Below are 18,442 nucleotides of genomic sequence, written 5' to 3' on the forward strand. Positions count from 1 at the left end.
CCCATGCATGTTTGCTTGTTTGTTATGTGTTTGCTTGTGCAGAGGTGTGTTTGATTCCGTGTTAATGTTGATGTAAAGGTGCTTGAAAACAAAGAAACCGCTGAGAAACTCACTCATCACCAGGGAAAAAAGAAGAACAGTGACTTTCAATATTGTGTCATTTTGCAACTTATGAAATTTGACCTTGCCCACATTTCAAGGCACTGCACCTCCATGTGAACCATAATCATATCATGTAGGGTATCATTTTAAAGAGAATTAAATGATCTATTCATTGGTATCAATGGCACAGTAATATTTACTAAAACCGAGGAGGGATTATTGATCAAAGTCAGATTTCCAAACTTTTTTTGAGGGGTTTATATATCATGAGTGCCACTGCTCATACTACGTACTCCCTAACCCCCCCCCCCCTCCGCCTCTTTTATCTGTCCCCTTTTCGTCATCAGCTAATAATGAAAACGTCTCGCACCTCGTTCTAACTGCGAGAACAGAATGACCTAGATACTAATGGCGGTAGCTTTTGATTCATTAACTAGTAAATTCGGCCCAAACACTTCGCCTATAGATGACACAATTCGAATCTAACAGAGTGAGCGATTGGGGAGCGATTGAGCGGACAATGTGTGTCGTGTGATTGCAGATCTGGATTTCAATATCTATTTATCATTTATTTATCTAAATTTGGTCTCTAAATCTGTTTTCTGACTCTCAGCGTTATCCAGTTGTCTTTTTGTTTCGGGAGCCTTTTTGAATTGAGATCGCTTGGTAGCAATGTGCGTTGTCTAATGGGTGTCGATCAGATCACTTATGTCTTGTAATATTTTGACCGCATTTTAAAGCAAGTTGCAAAATATATTGAATGATGTAGTCTATAGTTGTTAGGCCCTATATGTTTTGCTGATTGAATATCTTTATTTTAGCGGCGGTAGGCCCTATATTCTTTCACCTAATACCTTATTCGATTAACGATTGAAATTATCGATCTTAATTCAAAAGAGAAAATGAGAGGTTTTGGTGTATACAATTTCCAGATTTCTTTGATCATTTCCCTGATGTTTGCCGAAAAACAAATTGGTTTCAACAAGGCATACGTGAAACATATAGTTTGGTGTTAAATATGCAATAAAGCTGATGTGTACTCAATTATGGTGTAAGATTAGCACCGATATATGACACATGGGTGAACATCTTACAGAATAAAATAACAATGATGATAAAAGTATTCCATACCTACAAAATAGAAATAATGCACACCATTAAGACATTACAATACACGCACAAGGTTCTTTTGGAACAGATCTAACACGCCCGAGGCGGCAAAGCCGAGGGCAGTTTGGAATGTTTCAAATGGAGCATCGTTTGGTAATTATTCCAATGCCTTAGAATACTGATGTAATATCATGTTTTATGATCGGATAGCAGTGATGTGGATTTCTTGTCGCAATGATCCCCCTCGGAGCTCAATATTTAGACAAAGATTAGTCACCTGTCTTTAGCGGCCATCGTGGGCTTCTTCATCTTCGCTTTGGATAATACGACAATATAGACTGTGTGATTGTGTATAGGCCTAATGTATATATATATATATATATATATATATACTTTATTTTCGTTTGGCGGCAATTTGTTACACTACACTCAACTCGCTGCTATTACGTTTGTCGGCTTTGCGGGAATTGGAGATCAAACGAACCGCTTATTTAAATTTGTCAATGGGTAATCGAGCTGAGAAAAGTTTGTTAAAATGAAGATACACCCCATCCAATTTGATCTTGGTGCACGTGTTTGAATTGTATACCACCTGAAAGTTGATGCTTTATTGCAGTGGTGGACAGGGATTTGATTAAAATTCCATTTTATGTGGCCATTTTTATCAATAAAAAGATAAGGAGAGAAATTACTGTCTCCTAAAGAAAAAAAGATAAAAAAAAAAACCCCTAAAAATGAGAGCACTAACCCCCAAATAATCGTTGTAACATTTCCCATTTCAAAACAGACAAGTTTCTTGTTCTTCTCCTCTTTCTTTTTCTTTCTCTTCCTTTTCCGTCTCTTCCCCTTCTTCTTTCTCTTTCTCTTCATCATACTCTTCTTCTTCTTCTACTTCTTTGTCTTTTTCTCTTCCTCCTTTTTATATTCCTCATCCTCCCCTCTTTTTTTCTTCTTCTCCTCCTCCACTCCCGTCCTCCTTGTTCTTATTCTTCTTCTTCATCTCCTCCTCTTCCTTCTTCTTGTTCTTCTTCTTCTCCCCCTTCTCCTTCTCCTCCTTCTTCTCCTCCTCGTTCTTCTCTTTCTCCTCCTTCTTCTTCTCCTCTTTCTTCTCCTTCTTCTCCTCCTCCCCTTTCTTCTTCTCCTCCTCTTCCTTCTTCTTCTCCTCCTTCTTCTTCTTCTCCCTCTTCTTCTTCTCCTCTTCCTTCTTCTTCTCCCCTTCTTCTTCTCCCTCTTCATCTTCTCCTCTTTCTTCTTCTCCTCTTCCTTTTTCTTCTTCTCCTCCTCCTCCTTCATCTCCTTCTTCTTCTCCTCCTTCTCCTTCCTCTTCTTCTCCTCCTTCTTCTTCTTCTCCTCCTCCTTCTCCGTCTTCTTCTCCTCTTTCTTTTTTTTCTTCTCCTTCTCATTCTCCTTTTCATAATCCTTCCCTTAATCTCATCACAAACCAATTATAGCTTTTGTCAATTTCACTTTCAAATTACAATCTTCAGATAACATAACTAAAACAATGCTATTGTGATTTTAATATCTTAAGCTATCATTTATTCTTCATTGAAACTTGCTCGTTCAGATAAAACAAAAAAGGAAAGAAAAACAGCACTTAGTGTCACAATATATCTCATAAGCCACCAATTTCGAAGCAAAACTTGGCTTATTAATCATTCTAACATCCTTCTCTCTTTACAATACGATTTATGTTAACACGGAGCAAGCCTTATAAAAAGCTTTGAGAATCATATTACTTTACATGCCTAAGAAATCCATAATGAAATGGAAACCTGGCTCATTCTCAAAAATCTACTTCATTTTTTAAAGACATTCAGTGATAGTACATGTTAAGTACATACATACATACATCCCTTGACACTGCTTAAATCTTTGTATTCATTTGTGACTCCCTAAAACACAAGAGAAACTCAATCGGTGCAAAATAATTTCCATCTTCTCATCAGTCTCTCCTTTTTTTTCCATAGCAAAACACACTTCATTATCAAATAAGTCATCTTAATCACATTGAAATATAACAATTTGTTTTTAAATATATAAATGGTAGTTACATGCGCTGGGTACAGTGATATTCATCATGGGGAAAAACACATAAAAACACCATACTTCTCGGAATAGATGAATTTAAATAATATAAACAGAATCAAACATAGTATTTATAGTATATGCAACTTTTAACATCGAGTGGAATCTCCATTCAATGACAATTAGTTAGTGAGAATGTGCACTATAAAATGCTGTGAATACAGTTTCACAAATAACTGACCTCTCACAATTAATTTCAACAAATATTTATGATTTACAAGTCCTAACAGTTTCATATGATCAAATTATGGCTAAAAAATATATGAAATTCAACAATAACATACACAAATATAACACGTACATCATCGTTTTTTTTTTATATAAAGGGATTAATAAATAACAGAACAAAACCTTTCTTCTAGCTTTTGGCCGGGGGATTTGTTTGCAATAAAGATATGTTCTATGCTTATTTATTATGAAATATTAATAAATGTGGATGGCTTTGTGAGGGAAATAATTAGGGGAGAGAAAAATTCAGTTTAAGTAATCATAAAAAAAATAATAGCTGGATTTGTATAGTGCTGTTACCATAAAATACCAAACCCAACTGATTTAAAACCTAGCCTTAGCTGGAGCTGCCCCTTCATTCCAGCGCTCAGTGCATTCAAGGAATTAATCATGCCAGGTATCCAATTCCCCTCACTTGATTTGAGTGTAGCACAATGTTTATCCTCAGTTACTAGGCCTATATTGATATATGATTTAACTGAATGAAAATATGGTATGATAAAATAATTAAACTAAATAAAATCATAGGGCCTAGACTGCATGAACAGCAATTTTGATTGTTCTTATAAACACAAAGCAAGAGAGAGAAAAGGAGGGGGGGGGGCAAAATAAAGGGAAATAAAATAGTCTTAACTTAGATTCAAAGTATTAAAGAAGATATCATTTGAAACAATGAGAGGAAGAGACAGACGAACATGACATACAAATATAAAAGGGATGAGACAAAAAATAGAGATATGGGGGGGGGGGACAGAAAATGATATCTAATCAAAACAACTCTGTTCTGTATCAAAGGTAAATTGCATATTTACAAACATCAAATAAACAACTAATTAAAGATCATATCTATATAAAAACAAAAACCAGTCTCATTGCATATCATTTGCAAAAACAAAAACAAAAAAAAACGTAATAAAAACGCACACACAAAAAACAATCACAAAACACATGTATTCATAAATCATATGGATGAATGAATTTAAACAGCACAAAATCGTCAAGTCGTTACATAAAAGGAGGTGCTTTCCCTTAGAAGACAGCTCAACAGCAAACAACGACCGGAGAACATGTACAGCTACAATTAGCAACAGGTGACGTCACTGGCGTAAATCCCGGGGGGGATGGGGGGGATATATCCCCCCCACTTTTCGAGGAGGGGGGGATGGCCTGTACAAACATCCCCCCCACTTTTTACGAAAGAAATGAAAAAAAAAATCACAAGAGATAATTGTTTTATTGGTGAAAATTCTTCCTAAAATACCGCTTAACAAATAAAACAATATTATTGAATCATAAAATGCAAATAAAGAGCCAGTTCACTATTTCCAAATGAAATACTTATGTCCTTATTATAACATTGAATAGAAACCCCCGTTTCTTCCAATTCATCAATGTTGGGGTCTTTGGGAAGGGAATAAGATGGAATGTCAAATTTGTTTAAATGTAATCTCTAATAAAACCATTAAACCATCATGGGGTAAAACAGATAATAATATTGGAGGGGTATTTGCCATATGGACATACAGTGGCGTAACTACGGGGAGCATGGGGGGCACATCCCCCCCCCCCCCCATCGGCTGACCAAAAAAAAAAGGAGAAAAGAGGGAAAAAGGAAGAGAAACGTAGTGGGAAAGAAGAAAATATTATTCAATATAATGTTATACTATATTCTAATTATGTTATGTTACATTATACATAAGAAACATTTTTATCATAACTTTATGAAACATAATTTGCCCAGGGCCAATGTCTTCATTGTTCCTGGTGCTCGCATTGTCTGTTTAACGAGATATATAATCATGTTGTACTAAACATCCCGTTTTCAAGTCAATATAAACCAAATATATTTCCTAGCACTTGAGTTATCATTGTTTTATGTAGTGGCATATGCTTCTTTTTCATGACTCAAAAAGTGATTGCTCCATGTTAAGGTCTTCGTATATATGAAACATTTCCTGTCCGTGATTACGTTCGCATTAGTGGATTGGTGAGATATGTCTGCTCTTCATGAATTCCTAAAATCAGTCCTTAAAATGTCTCTTCTTCTGAACTGAATATCAAAAATTTTCAGCTCGCGCTTCGCGCTCGCATCATTTGGTTAATGAAATACGTATGGTCCTAGTTAATTCCTACAAATAAACCTTAGAATGCCCCACTTCAGGTCTGAATTATCTAAATTTTCAGCTCGCGCTTTGCGCTCGCATTGTTTAGAGAGACAGGTACCTATCATGATTACACAAATTTGATTATAATGTCCCTTTTTAGGTGTGAATATAAAAAAAATCAGCTCGCGCTTCGCGCTCGCAATATTTGATCAGTGAGATACATACCCGTTTAATGACATTGTCCTTAAAATGTCTCTATTAGGTCAGTATAACTGGCAACTGAGCGCGCTTCGCGCGCTCATTAGCGCACTCACTCGGTGATTCAACATTTTTGTTGGTGCCCCCCAATGCCGTGACCCACGGTACGCCACTGTGGACATATCAATGACAATTCCTTGCATATCTAAAAACATGATTGCAAAAAAAAATGCCAAAATATTTCAGTCATCCCCCCCACCCATCAACACGGATTTACGCCAGTGGGTGACGTCATATTTTCTTAAGGGCACAGGCAGACACATAGTGCTGTATTTAGATTAAATAGCTCTTGCAATGATTACGACCATGCAAGTTTTCTCATTTACATTTTTTGAAAGATACGTTGCCAATTAGAATCTCAAAAATTTCATCGCATTCTCTTAACTACCTTTACAACAACTCCTGAAAGTATACTGCTTTGTTAAGTTATTATTAACAAACCTCTATTTTTTTTCATGTACACTGTATTTTATCACATCATATACAAATTGAATCATATCACATTAAAATAAGAGATATCTCCCTGAATATAGCAGAGCACTGCCATATTCTATCCCCAAAATTTCCGATTCCATACTTCCCAAAATGAAAGCTGCTAATACGCAAGACTTGGAATGGCAACACTTGAATTGCAGAGACCATTATGAATATAAAAAGTGCATGCAAAGAAATAATAATAAATAATTAAAATGAATGAAATTCAATTTTTGGTGTTGCAAACTATTTTAAACAGATTGTAGGTGCTTCTTCCCTGACATGAGCATCGGTTTGTAAAGCTAGGGCTAGTTGAAGAGGAGATCAGGGGCCCGTCTTACACAGAGTTGCAATTGATCCGATCAATCGCAACTATGGACGGCCAGCAACGTCAACATCTATTATGCATGTTTGTTCAAAATATTTTTTAATTATGATGTATATTCATGCATTGTTTTCTTGAAAATTCAGTGTGCTTCTCTTTTACAAAGGACATTGTGTAAATTTCCTGTAGAAAAAAACAGGACATTAACGGATTTCCATAGAGTTACGATTGATTGGATCATAACTTTTTGTAAGACGGGGCCCAGGGCTCTAAGGTTTGCAATCAAACTCTTAACAGCAGTGGCCAATTAAGATCATTGTTGCATGCACATTTCATTCAGACTCTGATCAGGAACCAATCACAATTGTTCTTTCATATGATGAAATGGGGATCTGGGCCCCGTCTTACAAAGAGTTACAACTGATCCAATCAATTGTAACTCTATGGAAATCCATCAGTTTCATAATTTTTTTCTTCATAAAATTTTCAAAATGTCCTTTGCAAACAAAGGCGAACACACCAAATTGTCAAGAAAACAATGAATTTATGTACTAGTAATTTACGTCATTTCTAGACAACATTTTGAACAAACATGCATTTAAGATGTTGACGTTGCTGGCCGTCCATAGCTGTGATTGAACGGATCAATCGCAACTCTTTGTAAGACGGGCCCCTGAATTGTAAAAGAAACTTAGGAATAAAAGGCTTTTATTAACCAATAATTGTACAGTGGTGCTCAAAAGTTAGTGAAGCCCACCAGAAAATGAACATATTTATTTGCGAAGTCAGGTGATAAAATATTACATTCAATAAATTTTGTTTCTTTGGGCTCGCCGAACATTGTGGTGTTGTTGTCTTCATTCAACACTCGGCATGAAGAAGTGCATTTTATGGTGGTGTTCAACAACTTTTGAGCACAACTGTATATCCAAATCTTATACATGTAAACATTGTTCCTGACAACCTAAAGCTTGCCAAACACCAACCGGACATAGCAACTAATGTGTGTAAAGTGGATTACAAGTATTGTAGTATATTTATTAATTACAGCTGAAAGGAATACCTTGTAATAGTTACCACGTTCCCAGGAAAGAAATTGGACTGACCGAGTAAACAGGGCCCCCATCTTACAGAGTTACCATTTGATCCAATCAACCTTTAAATATATGGAAATCCAACGATGTCCTAATTTTTTTCTTTAGGAAATTTGGATGATGTCCTTGGTAAATAAAGAGAAGCACACTAAATTGTCAAGAAAACAATGAATGTACGATTATACATCAAACTTAGAAAACATATTGAACTAACATGCATTTTAGATGTGGGCATTGCTGGCTCTCCATAGTTGTGATTGATTTGATCAATCGTAACACTTTGTAAGACGGGGCCCTGGTCTGTTATCTTAATGTTGATTTCATGAAATCAACAAGAGGGGAACTTCTAGGAAATAAATGTGAGATATCTGAACGAGTGTAAATGACTTTTGTAAAATAAGGGAGGGCTCTATAACAACGTTAAACTGCTTGTGAAAAGAACTACATATCAGGTTTCTAAGGTGCAATACTATGACCCTGTTGCAAAAAGAGTTACAATCAATCACAACTCCAAACATTCATTGCAACTTGATTTTTAACCAATGAACACAACTCTTTTTGCAAGGGAGCACAATAACTCATATTGGTCAATATTAGATGTGTTCATTGACATTTGCCTACTTCTTTTGAAGAGTATAGTTTTATGAAACAGCCCAATCGTGCACTGCTGGGGAAGCTTACAGTACATGCATGAACTTACGTGTTTTTTCCACGACTTCCGTCCTGATTTCAACTCCAACATTCCTTTCTTTCATTGCCATCCAATAGAATGTTATTCTGAATTACCAAAATACACCAAAGATTTTAAATCCAGATCCCGAATAAGCTGGCTTCATTAACCCTTTGGCTAGTAAAACCAGATGGGCCTAACATAGAGCCTTGGGGGATTACATCAGTCAGTAGTCATTGGGTTATCAATTTCCCCACTGGCAAGCCGCCACAGGCATAAATTGTTCTGGCACAGGAAAACACTAAACATCTCCCAAGATCATAATTAGTATCAACACAACTCGTGTGAGTTTGTCCCAATTTTTTTTTCTCTCGATTAATTTTCTCACAGGACACTGAATGTTATTTCTAATGAAACTTTCTTTTATCTCTTAAGGGTCTTATGTATATGGCATTTTTCCCATCACGAAACCAGATGATGTGCTATCTTATTGGTGATGTGTGCTTGGAAAGCCCCTTAAAATTTGTAAATTGCTTTTTGTTGAAATTATGAATAAAATAATAATAATATAAGCCATTCCCCTGCGCATAATCAAAGGATGCATAGTCCCTGTTGACGTTCTGCTTAAATTACAGGATCTGAAAAATTCACTACAGATTATCGTGGTGTCTCTTCTATTGCAAGTAGTCACTAAATGCTTATCCTTACTTCAATGATATCATCTTTAATACATTTTTTAAATTATCATTCATACTACATGTACATGTATGTACTATCCAAAAAAGAGACTAACTTTAAAATCAATTTGGAGTCATACTCTTTCCTAGACCACCAACTAGGAATTTGTAAAATCTCTTATCACTAAAACTTGAACAGTATATAGTCCCTTTTTCTCATCACTTTTAATCCAATTTATGAATTCATCAACATTTATTAATTCGACTCCAACAGTTCAAGGACTTGTATCCCTTTACAGTCATCAGCATCACAATGAATGGTGTAAAAAGAATGCTACCATACAGCGTGGAGTTCAGCTAGGATCAAACAACATCTGAAAATCACTCTTGAGGACATGGCTGAAGCTGCGAAAGTTCCTCTTGGAGAAGTGATGAGTGCCATGCAAAGCAAGCTTAATGACGTTTCCCTTAACACATCCAAGCATCACCCACAGGACAAATTGTCCACAAAGATCTTTAGAACCTTGGTACTTTACAAAGTTCCTCTTGAAGATTTGTAGATCAAGCGATGGGTGCATGCCTGCTGGTTCCTTTGACAAATTAGAGGGTACCTTGCTTGCTCCTTAATCAAAGAAATTGTCTATACAGCATTATGTAGAACAATGCAAAGGACATACAATCACGTGTTCCTTTCAACATGAAAGGATTCTCACTTGTTTCATCATCACAGGATATTCGCATGGTGTTTTACAGTTCAACACCACAGCTTCAATGTTTCATCCAAAGAGTTTTATAGATTCCATACAACAGGAACAAGTTGATGGTTTACCATAGAACTGTCTACCAACCAATACTAAAGGTTCTGTGATGCCATAGCCTAGTGAATACAGAGCCCTCACTTGTTCATCAACATCCAGCTAAGTCTCCTTGTTGCTGCCCCCTTCCGTCTTCTCATCTAGTTGCCCCTCTAGTGGGCTCGTCTGGGGGTTAGAGCCAGGAGTGGAGGTGGTGGGGCTGGTCGTGCCGCCCTGCTCCGGACTATGAAGGGTGTTGTTGATAGTGTTTGGGTGCTTGTGAAGACTCCCAACCTGGCCGCCCGTGCTTGGAGGAGCGTTTTGGGCCGGTTGCTGGTTGTTGGGCACTTGTGGCTGCATCTGGCTATTCTGAAAAACAAAAAAGAATCCAACACAGGTTCTAAAACAGGTTCAAAACAATAATTCACCTGATTTAAAATAGATGGCAATTTTATCTACTGGTACAAAGATGAGACAGGAATAAAAACAAAAATAATATAAAGCAAGGCATCCCCTCGAAGGACTGGGCTATTTGAGATGTATTGAGGACACTACCACATTATACCACTAGGTATTTCAAATTTCAGTATGAGGGGCCAGCTTCCAGGATACACACAATTTTCAGTTTCATTTTTATTTTTTTCTTTTTCAAGAAAGAAATAATAAAATCAATTTGAGTATCATGAGTGAAGAAGAATTTAAAGAATACACGCAATAGAAAGAAAATAAGAATCATAAACTTAGAATGTACCAATCAGTATTGCAATCTTAACACCTGAATACAAATGTTCACATATCTTTTTAAGTTTTACGTACTTCATCCAAAATCAAATTCAGATTGTACATGTACTTGCTTTCATGTACATTCTTTCATCCCCCCGACAGAATTATAATAAACTTTTCTTTTTTTCCATGTCAGAAAAATTGTTGCTCCCACTGAGAGGGTACACTACTGCCAATATATGATCAAATTTCAATGACAATCACAAATCAGCATTGCTATGCCCCATCCATTATATCAATACCCAATACCTGGGCCGCGTCTTACAAAGAGTTATGATTGATCCAATCAATCGTAACTCTATGGAAATCCATCAGTGACATAATTTTTTCTACAGGATATTTGCAAAATGTCCTTTGTAAACAAAGGAGAACACACCAAATTGTCAAGAAATCAATGAATTTATGGATATACATTCATATCTAGAATTTTTTTTTGAACAAACATGCGTTTTATATGTTGACTTTGCTGGCTTTCCATAGTTGCGGTTGATCGGATCGATCGTAACTCTTTGTAAGACGGGCCCCAGACCCGACTCTCAATTCATCACTTACCTGTGCTGTGACTGGTGGCTGTTGCTGCGACTGTTGCTGCGATGACGATGTTGAGGAGGATGAGGAAGGTGGTGGACTGGGTTGCTGCTGTTGCTGGTTGTTGGGAGCCGTCTGTAGGTGTGGTAGGGACTGTGGATACGTTGATGGGACGGGGGCTTCGTCCTGGGGATCGGAACCCTCGTGTTCATCCATCATCTCGGGTTCATCCGGTTCCTAATTGTCAAAAGGATTAATGTTATTATTTATGATGATAATCTGAAAGGCATTTGTATAGCGCCATCTACCAATATAGATATATATCACATAAGAATGATTGCTCTAGAAATTTAACTAGAAATAGAATGAATAATGTGGAATTGCTCTCCACAAAATTGAAGATTCTTTGGGATTCCTTTGCATTTAGCCCAGCAAAAATAACTCATGGACAATCTGTGGAATTTAGAGGTGATTTTGGCTGTGATTAGAGAGAAATTCGCCCAATGCTCTCACATATTTCCTATTCTTCGTTGACATGGCAATTGATACTCAACAGCCAATCAAATTCAAGGATTCCATGGGAGATACCATTGGATAGCAAAAATACAACAGTAAATATTATAGAACAAAGCTCTGGGCCCCGTCTTACAAAGAGTTACAATAGATTTAAATCAAACTCAAATCACCATTGATCTGAAGATCCTTTCTCTTAATTACACAGATTTAGAACAACCGAAATTTGAGTTTGACTGTTAATACATTGCAACTGCTAGTACTTTGTAAGACAGGGCCATGGTCTGGCCGTATCATTCCAACACCCACCTCTTCAGGACATAGCTGGCAAGCCTTCTCTAGCGTAATACGAGCGCTGTGCGATCTCTCTAGGAAGTACCCATTGGATATCTCATTGCTTTGAGCTGGTGGTGACCAGCTGTTGTAGGTGTACTGCGTGTTTCCGGAGTAAGGTCTCTGAAAATAGTAATGGAAAGAAACAATGGTAATGTTCACATCATGCTCCATCATCCTATTTTTCTCATTTTTGATGATTACTAGTTAGCATTCATAAGTTTATCTGAAGATTAAGACTAAAAGATAATTATTGTTACTGCTGAATAGGACAACACATTGTCTTACGGCCTCAGATGACTTTCTATGTAAAAAGTGATATAGCAGTTGGGTTGAAAGTGTTGTATTCCCTATGGTGTTTTTTGTACAGATGAAACCTAGCCCACTCAAACATAAAATTCACACATGTAGCTCTCATGAGAGATCTCTTGAAATTCTTCATTTTGAGGAGAGACAGAATTATTGATAAAAGGTCTAAAGCATCCCTGACATGCATTGTTCAAGCAATGAATATCTTCGATGGCTTGAGAGAAACAGTGGTAGTATATACTAAGGTTTATACTCGATCCTCTCCAACTACTTATCACATTGTCATATCGCTATACAACAGTTCGAATGAACACAGACAAATTGATGATTGACACAGACACTGCAGCCACTACAGAATGAAATAAATAATGTCTAAACTTATGACCTACCCTGTCTAATTCATCTCCAAGCCATTCCACAGCCCAGTTCCACTTCCTCTTCAGATCGCCATGTGACTGAAGCAATCTGTGCGCCGCCTCGCAATTACTGAACAGCGCCACCATGCACTTGATGCACTGGTACGCACGCTTCTGATAGTGCGTCTTCGAACGTTGGATCGTGTCGAAGAGGCCGTCACGATCATCTGGGATTCCTGGGAGGAAGAGAAAGAAACATATTGAAAAGGGGGTATCATGGTCCCATGGTCTGACTGTCTCTTTTCAATTAGAGGGTCATGGGTTCAAATCCCAGCCAAGGCCTTTTTTGTTTCAACAAGATATTGATAGACGTTGTGCTGCGCTCAGCCCGGTAGAGGTGAATGTGTACCAAGCAGGATCAATTCCTTGAATGCACAGGCTGCTCAAGGTAATGCCTGGATAATATATACTGCCACTTTATGATACAACATTTGCTCCTGTGACATCTCAAGGGGCATAGGGTTAGAGCCAGAATTGTGATCAAGCTTTTGATTCAGAGTAACGTAGATAATAATTATGGTTTATTTAGTAGGTTTAATTGACGTGCAGATTTTCCATCGCAGCAATTGCCACCGCAGCAACTGTCATGGAACCCTTTGAATAGGCAATTAAGGTAAACTGCTCTTTACAAATAACATAATTATCATTCAAGTTGAGTTTAAAAGCTATCGATGTAGTTACCTTTTAAGTGTTGGTAGGAGGGGCAAGTGGTATTCAAAATATAAGGAAAAAGGAAGGAAAGCAAAGAAGTCTTACCTTTGAGGGCGTTGAGGATGCGATGGTTCTGCCAGGAATCCTGCAGGAGTAGGATCTGTAGTAGAAGGTCCATGTAAGGTCTGAGCTCGTAGGTGTAGGAGTAGGCAACCTGCCACAGGAGTTCACCCAGGACAACCAAAGTGAAGTTTGGATTCTCCCAGCTACAGAACTATACGGGGAAAAGTGAAGAAAAAGATAGATAATATATATTCTTGCGATAGTTTGGAACCCCAATGAGATTTGGTGTGCCTTCTATATCATTTTTCTCAGATCTATTAATCAATTATTCAATAAAATTCCGCACAATCATAATAGCAATATTTAGTTTCTTATTAGTTTCATTCGATTCCAGTTGAAATTATTCTTTAGAACTTGCAGGACCAGAGATACCGAATTCCCAACCTGTATCATGGACATGAGCATGCCATTGTTAAAATTTTTCAAAAATCTTTGTATTTCTTTGTTATGATAATTTTCCTGAATCTGTTACCATAGAAATGCCCTCTTGTTTATGGTCCCCCTTTTTTTTGTTCTATATGAATATATACTTGCATTTTGGTTAGTTTTGTGTGTCACAGTGCCCCCCAAGTTAGCGTTATCTTACTACTGATACAGCTACGCTGTTTGAAAAAAAAAGATACAAAAATAGACGAGTGAATGAATAAATTTCACCTCATTCATTGGATACTTACTTTGAGAAGTTTGGGTGTCTCTTCTGAGTTATTACAGTCCTCAATGAGTTTCTTGATGTAGGCCCCACGTGAGAAGAGAAGATCCGCGACCTGCGGCTGAATAGCCATGATAGGCTTGGAGCACATGTGATCACCATGAGGGTTGGGTAGAGGATTGGCACCCTAGGAAAGAAAGGGGGATAATATCAAACAAATAATAATAATATAGGGTATTTTGTATTTTGTATAGGGCACATTAGGTGCTCAAGGCACTCCTTATTTCTCCTGCGAAGCTAGTCTACCGATTCCAATGCTCACAGCTTTTTGAGGAGTTATTTCCTGTCAGTACCCATTTACCTCACCTGGTGGGTGTTTCATAAAGCTGTTCGTAAGTTAAGAGTGACTTTAAGTACGACTGGTGATCCTTTCTAGAGGCAAATTGTATATTCATTGGCGATGGTTTAGCGCGTAAGAAAGGTTCACCAGTCGTTCTTAACTTACGAACAGCTTTATGAAACGGCCCCCTGGGTTAAGTGCAGCACACTGGATAAATTTCCTGCTGAAGGAAATCATGCCATGGCTGGGAAGCGAACCCTCGATCCTGTGTTTCAAAATCCGGAGACTAATCCACTGCACAAGATCCAACTGGTAATAGTACTATGTTTTTCAATGGTTTTCTAGGAGGGTTTGCATGCCTTTGGGTGCGAGTATTGAATTTTACTTTTGCGAGTCCTAGCCCATTTTTTTAAATCTCCTGCTTTCTTTCATTCTAATTTACTTACATTCAATTAATAACATTTTCACACAACTTTTTGATGTCCTATATTTTATAAATACTTTATCAATAACAAACGATCAGTTTTCATCATGATGATCGTATTAACATTCATGAACAAGGTATTCATCATCTTGAATATCAAGATTTACCAACCGATCCCTCATTCTCCCCCAGACAAATGAGATATCTAGTTAAATATTTAAGTTGTGTCTGTTTTGTTTCATTGCGTAATAACATCGTTAAATTTGGCTGTTTTTATGGATGGATGAATAAATGATAATAAATAATAATAGATTTGAATCACTCAGTAAGTAGGCCTTTTGAATATAAGCCAAGATAAGATTCAATGAGCCTAATTACATCAGGAGGGCTAAAGATATTCGTTCAACCCAACCCATTCAATTTTTTTTCAATTTGATATTGCTGATTGACAAAAGTGTATGAATATAATTGAAAATCTAACACTGATTCTAGAAATGGTAACCACTGAACTTCCTTTGCCCAAATTGGGAAGATATAAATAAAATGACTTTGGAACTATTTTTTGACTGGCGGAAGAATTAGGGCTATTTTACTGTTTCAGTTGATAAATTTGATCCCATCATAGCTATCTTCATAAATTGCGATTTATTTTTAAAATGAGCTGGCTACGATACCCTTCTCTGGTCAGATATGTATCCTATCCATTGGTAGTAAACATTCGACCGTCTAATTTCACGTTTATTTTTTATGAATTTTTCACAAGTGCCAATTAACACACAAGTCTATGGGGAATGTTTTACGCGTGTGACGCCATAACTCACCGCCATGGATGACTTCGTCCTGGAAGAGACATCGCAGCATCTGATGAGAAGAGAGACGACCGAGTAGAGCTTACTCAGTTCAGCATACTGGTACTTGATAGGAGGACCTGGTCCTTCATCTAGGGCTACTAACATGAAGGTCGCAGGAACGTTCAACTTCAGCAGTTGTGTCCTCTGAAAGACATTGGGGAGAAGAAGAAATAGCAAATTAAGATATTCAGAGCATCTGTGGGTGTGTCATCACCTAGTTTATTAAAACGAATTTGTTCTGAAGCGGAGAGAGCCAAAACAAATTATGTGATACAGCACCACACTGCACATAAACTGTTTGAATACCATAACCATTACCTGATCACTAAACAATGGCATGTACTCACCTCCCACCAAAAAATGTACTGTAAATGTTGATATTTCTTTCAGAGTTGCATGTGGTGAAATGCCTGAATAAGCCATTTCATTTATTCTAATCATTACACACGGTAAATTGGCAACAGAGTGCAAACAACTAAACCACTCTTTCAAAATGTCATTTTGCAACTTCTTGCTAATATCTTGCTATTGTCTTTTAAATTGACAAATGTTAAATCCATATTTGAATTTGTCAAAGTATGAAAATGAATAGAAAAATTAACAGTTGTTGCCAATTTGAGAAGCGATATATTTTGACTCTACAAAAAAGTTATGTCCCTCTGTAGATTAAAGGCAAAAAGAGCGATATCAACTATCCGATTACCATATCATCAATTTTACTCACCTCAACAACTCCTAGATTAGCATACATCTGGAAGAGTTGGAAGTACTGCGTCAGGTGTCTACCGTGCTCAGACACTTCCTTCTTTAATAGATCTAATACGGCCCTCAACAGGTGATTGCTTAGCGTCGTTGAGCTGTCTGGTGACACCGATCCTAATGAAGGAAAGAAATTTGGACAATGTGAATTTGTGAGTTTCATAACACATAGAAAGAATAAGAATAATCAGTAAAACATTATGTAAAATCCCAGTTCAGGGAATAGTCTTATAAAGTACACTCACTACAATGGTGAATCTAATCTTTACAACATCCATATCACATTATTTGTCAATATGTTTCTGGGTATTCTGGTTGTATCAATAGAGATCCACTGACCATCATGTTTTTTATAACCCAAATCCACAATACACCTTTGATTGTTAGATGAAAGGATTTAAGACCAGTCCCACTGCACTTACGGATGCAGAGAGGATGTAAAACGGAAAAGAATCTTGCCATCCGTTGGAAAACGTCATGTATTCGTTGTGTACTCTTTGCATACGTGTTTCATATGCTCTATATCCATCAAGCATCCGTCCACTATGATTTAATTGTTCGCCGATTTTGACCATTGTCTGGAGCAGATAAAAACGGATGGAACCACCCAGAAATTTTGCTGTCCGCTTTATCTATTATGAATACGTTTTGTGTCCGTCGGCTAGAAGGACCAGGTGGGTGTTTCATAAAGCTGTTCCTAAGTTAAGAGCGACCTTAAGAACGACTGGTGATCCTTTCTTGTGGTAAATGGTATTCACCATTAAATGCTCATTGGCGATGGTTAAGCGCGTGAGAAAGGATCACCAGTCGTTCTTACAGTCGCTATGAACTTACGAGCAGCTTCATGAAACGACCCCCAGGCCTTTACATCGAGACTATCATAATGTACATAGCCTTATGCCATGAGATCCACTCTGTTCCGTGTACAGTTCTCCTGTAACATACCTTGTAAGGATGGTTGAAATGCTCCATCTTGCTGAGAGAAGTGGGCCAGGATGACAATCACTTTAGCAAATGCATTCCTCACCTAACACATAAGAGAAAAAGAATCAAGTCAAATGGTCTATTCCACAGGGAGTGGAAACTGTGCATATAAATCTCTAGCAAAGCATTCCTTACCTGATAAATGACAGAAAGAAATCGTCCATTTTCATCTTGTGCGAGTTCATACAGATTCTCAAGAATCAAATCAATTGGTGCACTCCCCAGGGAGTGGAAAAGTAGTATACCATCACTTTAGCAAATACATTACACCAGGTAAGCAATATGTAACTTTTATATCATGCAAGTTCAAACAGATTCTCAAGAATAAAATAAAATGATCAACTTCTCTACTACATAGGAAGTGGAAAAGGTGCATACAATCACTTCAAAAAATGCTTTATTCACCTAAAACATAATAGAAAAAACAATGGTCAACTTTAATATCAGGCAAGTTCGCACAAATTCTGATGAATAAAATAGTCTGGTCTACTCCACAGGGAGTGGAAAAGTACATATGATCTGAGAAATAGGATCAATTGCTTGTAGATCAAGTGAATATATAAAATTAGAGAGCTGGTAGTTGGAAATTACCTCTGAACTTGGACAATCAAGGAGATACTCTGAGAACCTGGCTGGTTCTGAGAAGAGCATGTTTTGTGCAAACCATCTCCGTACCATCTTACTGACCCTTAGGAGGATATAGAGGGCGTCATACCAGTCGTTGGCCGGTCCTCTGTACAAAGCACACAAAGAAAAAGTTTTAGAAGTCATCTGGAATAATTACATATTCATCCATCTGTCCATCCAAAGAGTTTTTTTATATGGTGCCTGGAGCACTTAGCAATTTGCTCCAC

At 37.3% G+C, this 18,442-nt stretch overlaps 1 protein-coding gene across 1 annotated transcript in view; it reads right to left on the reverse strand.

Annotated features, from left to right (window-relative positions):
• Positions 1-7,516: 7,516 nt before the first annotated feature.
• The window catches only part of LOC129278944 (probable ubiquitin carboxyl-terminal hydrolase FAF-X), a 72,523-nt gene continuing 61,597 nt past the window's right edge, over positions 7,517-18,442 (reverse strand). The window contains exons 50-59 of the mRNA XM_064111449.1: positions 18,180-18,321; positions 17,550-17,631; positions 16,570-16,721; positions 15,816-15,989; positions 14,256-14,417; positions 13,564-13,732; positions 12,781-12,983; positions 12,059-12,205; positions 11,261-11,473; positions 7,517-10,294 (exon numbers count right to left, since the gene is read on the reverse strand). Coding sequence (XP_063967519.1) covers positions 10,049-10,294; positions 11,261-11,473; positions 12,059-12,205; positions 12,781-12,983; positions 13,564-13,732; positions 14,256-14,417; positions 15,816-15,989; positions 16,570-16,721; positions 17,550-17,631; positions 18,180-18,321 — 1,690 coding nt within the window. The 3' untranslated portion in view covers positions 7,517-10,048. The remainder of the gene's footprint in view (positions 10,295-11,260; positions 11,474-12,058; positions 12,206-12,780; positions 12,984-13,563; positions 13,733-14,255; positions 14,418-15,815; positions 15,990-16,569; positions 16,722-17,549; positions 17,632-18,179; positions 18,322-18,442) is intronic.

Source organism: Lytechinus pictus, chromosome 16, assembly GCF_037042905.1.
Source record: "Lytechinus pictus isolate F3 Inbred chromosome 16, Lp3.0, whole genome shotgun sequence".
Lineage (NCBI taxonomy): Eukaryota > Metazoa > Echinodermata > Echinoidea > Temnopleuroida > Toxopneustidae > Lytechinus > Lytechinus pictus.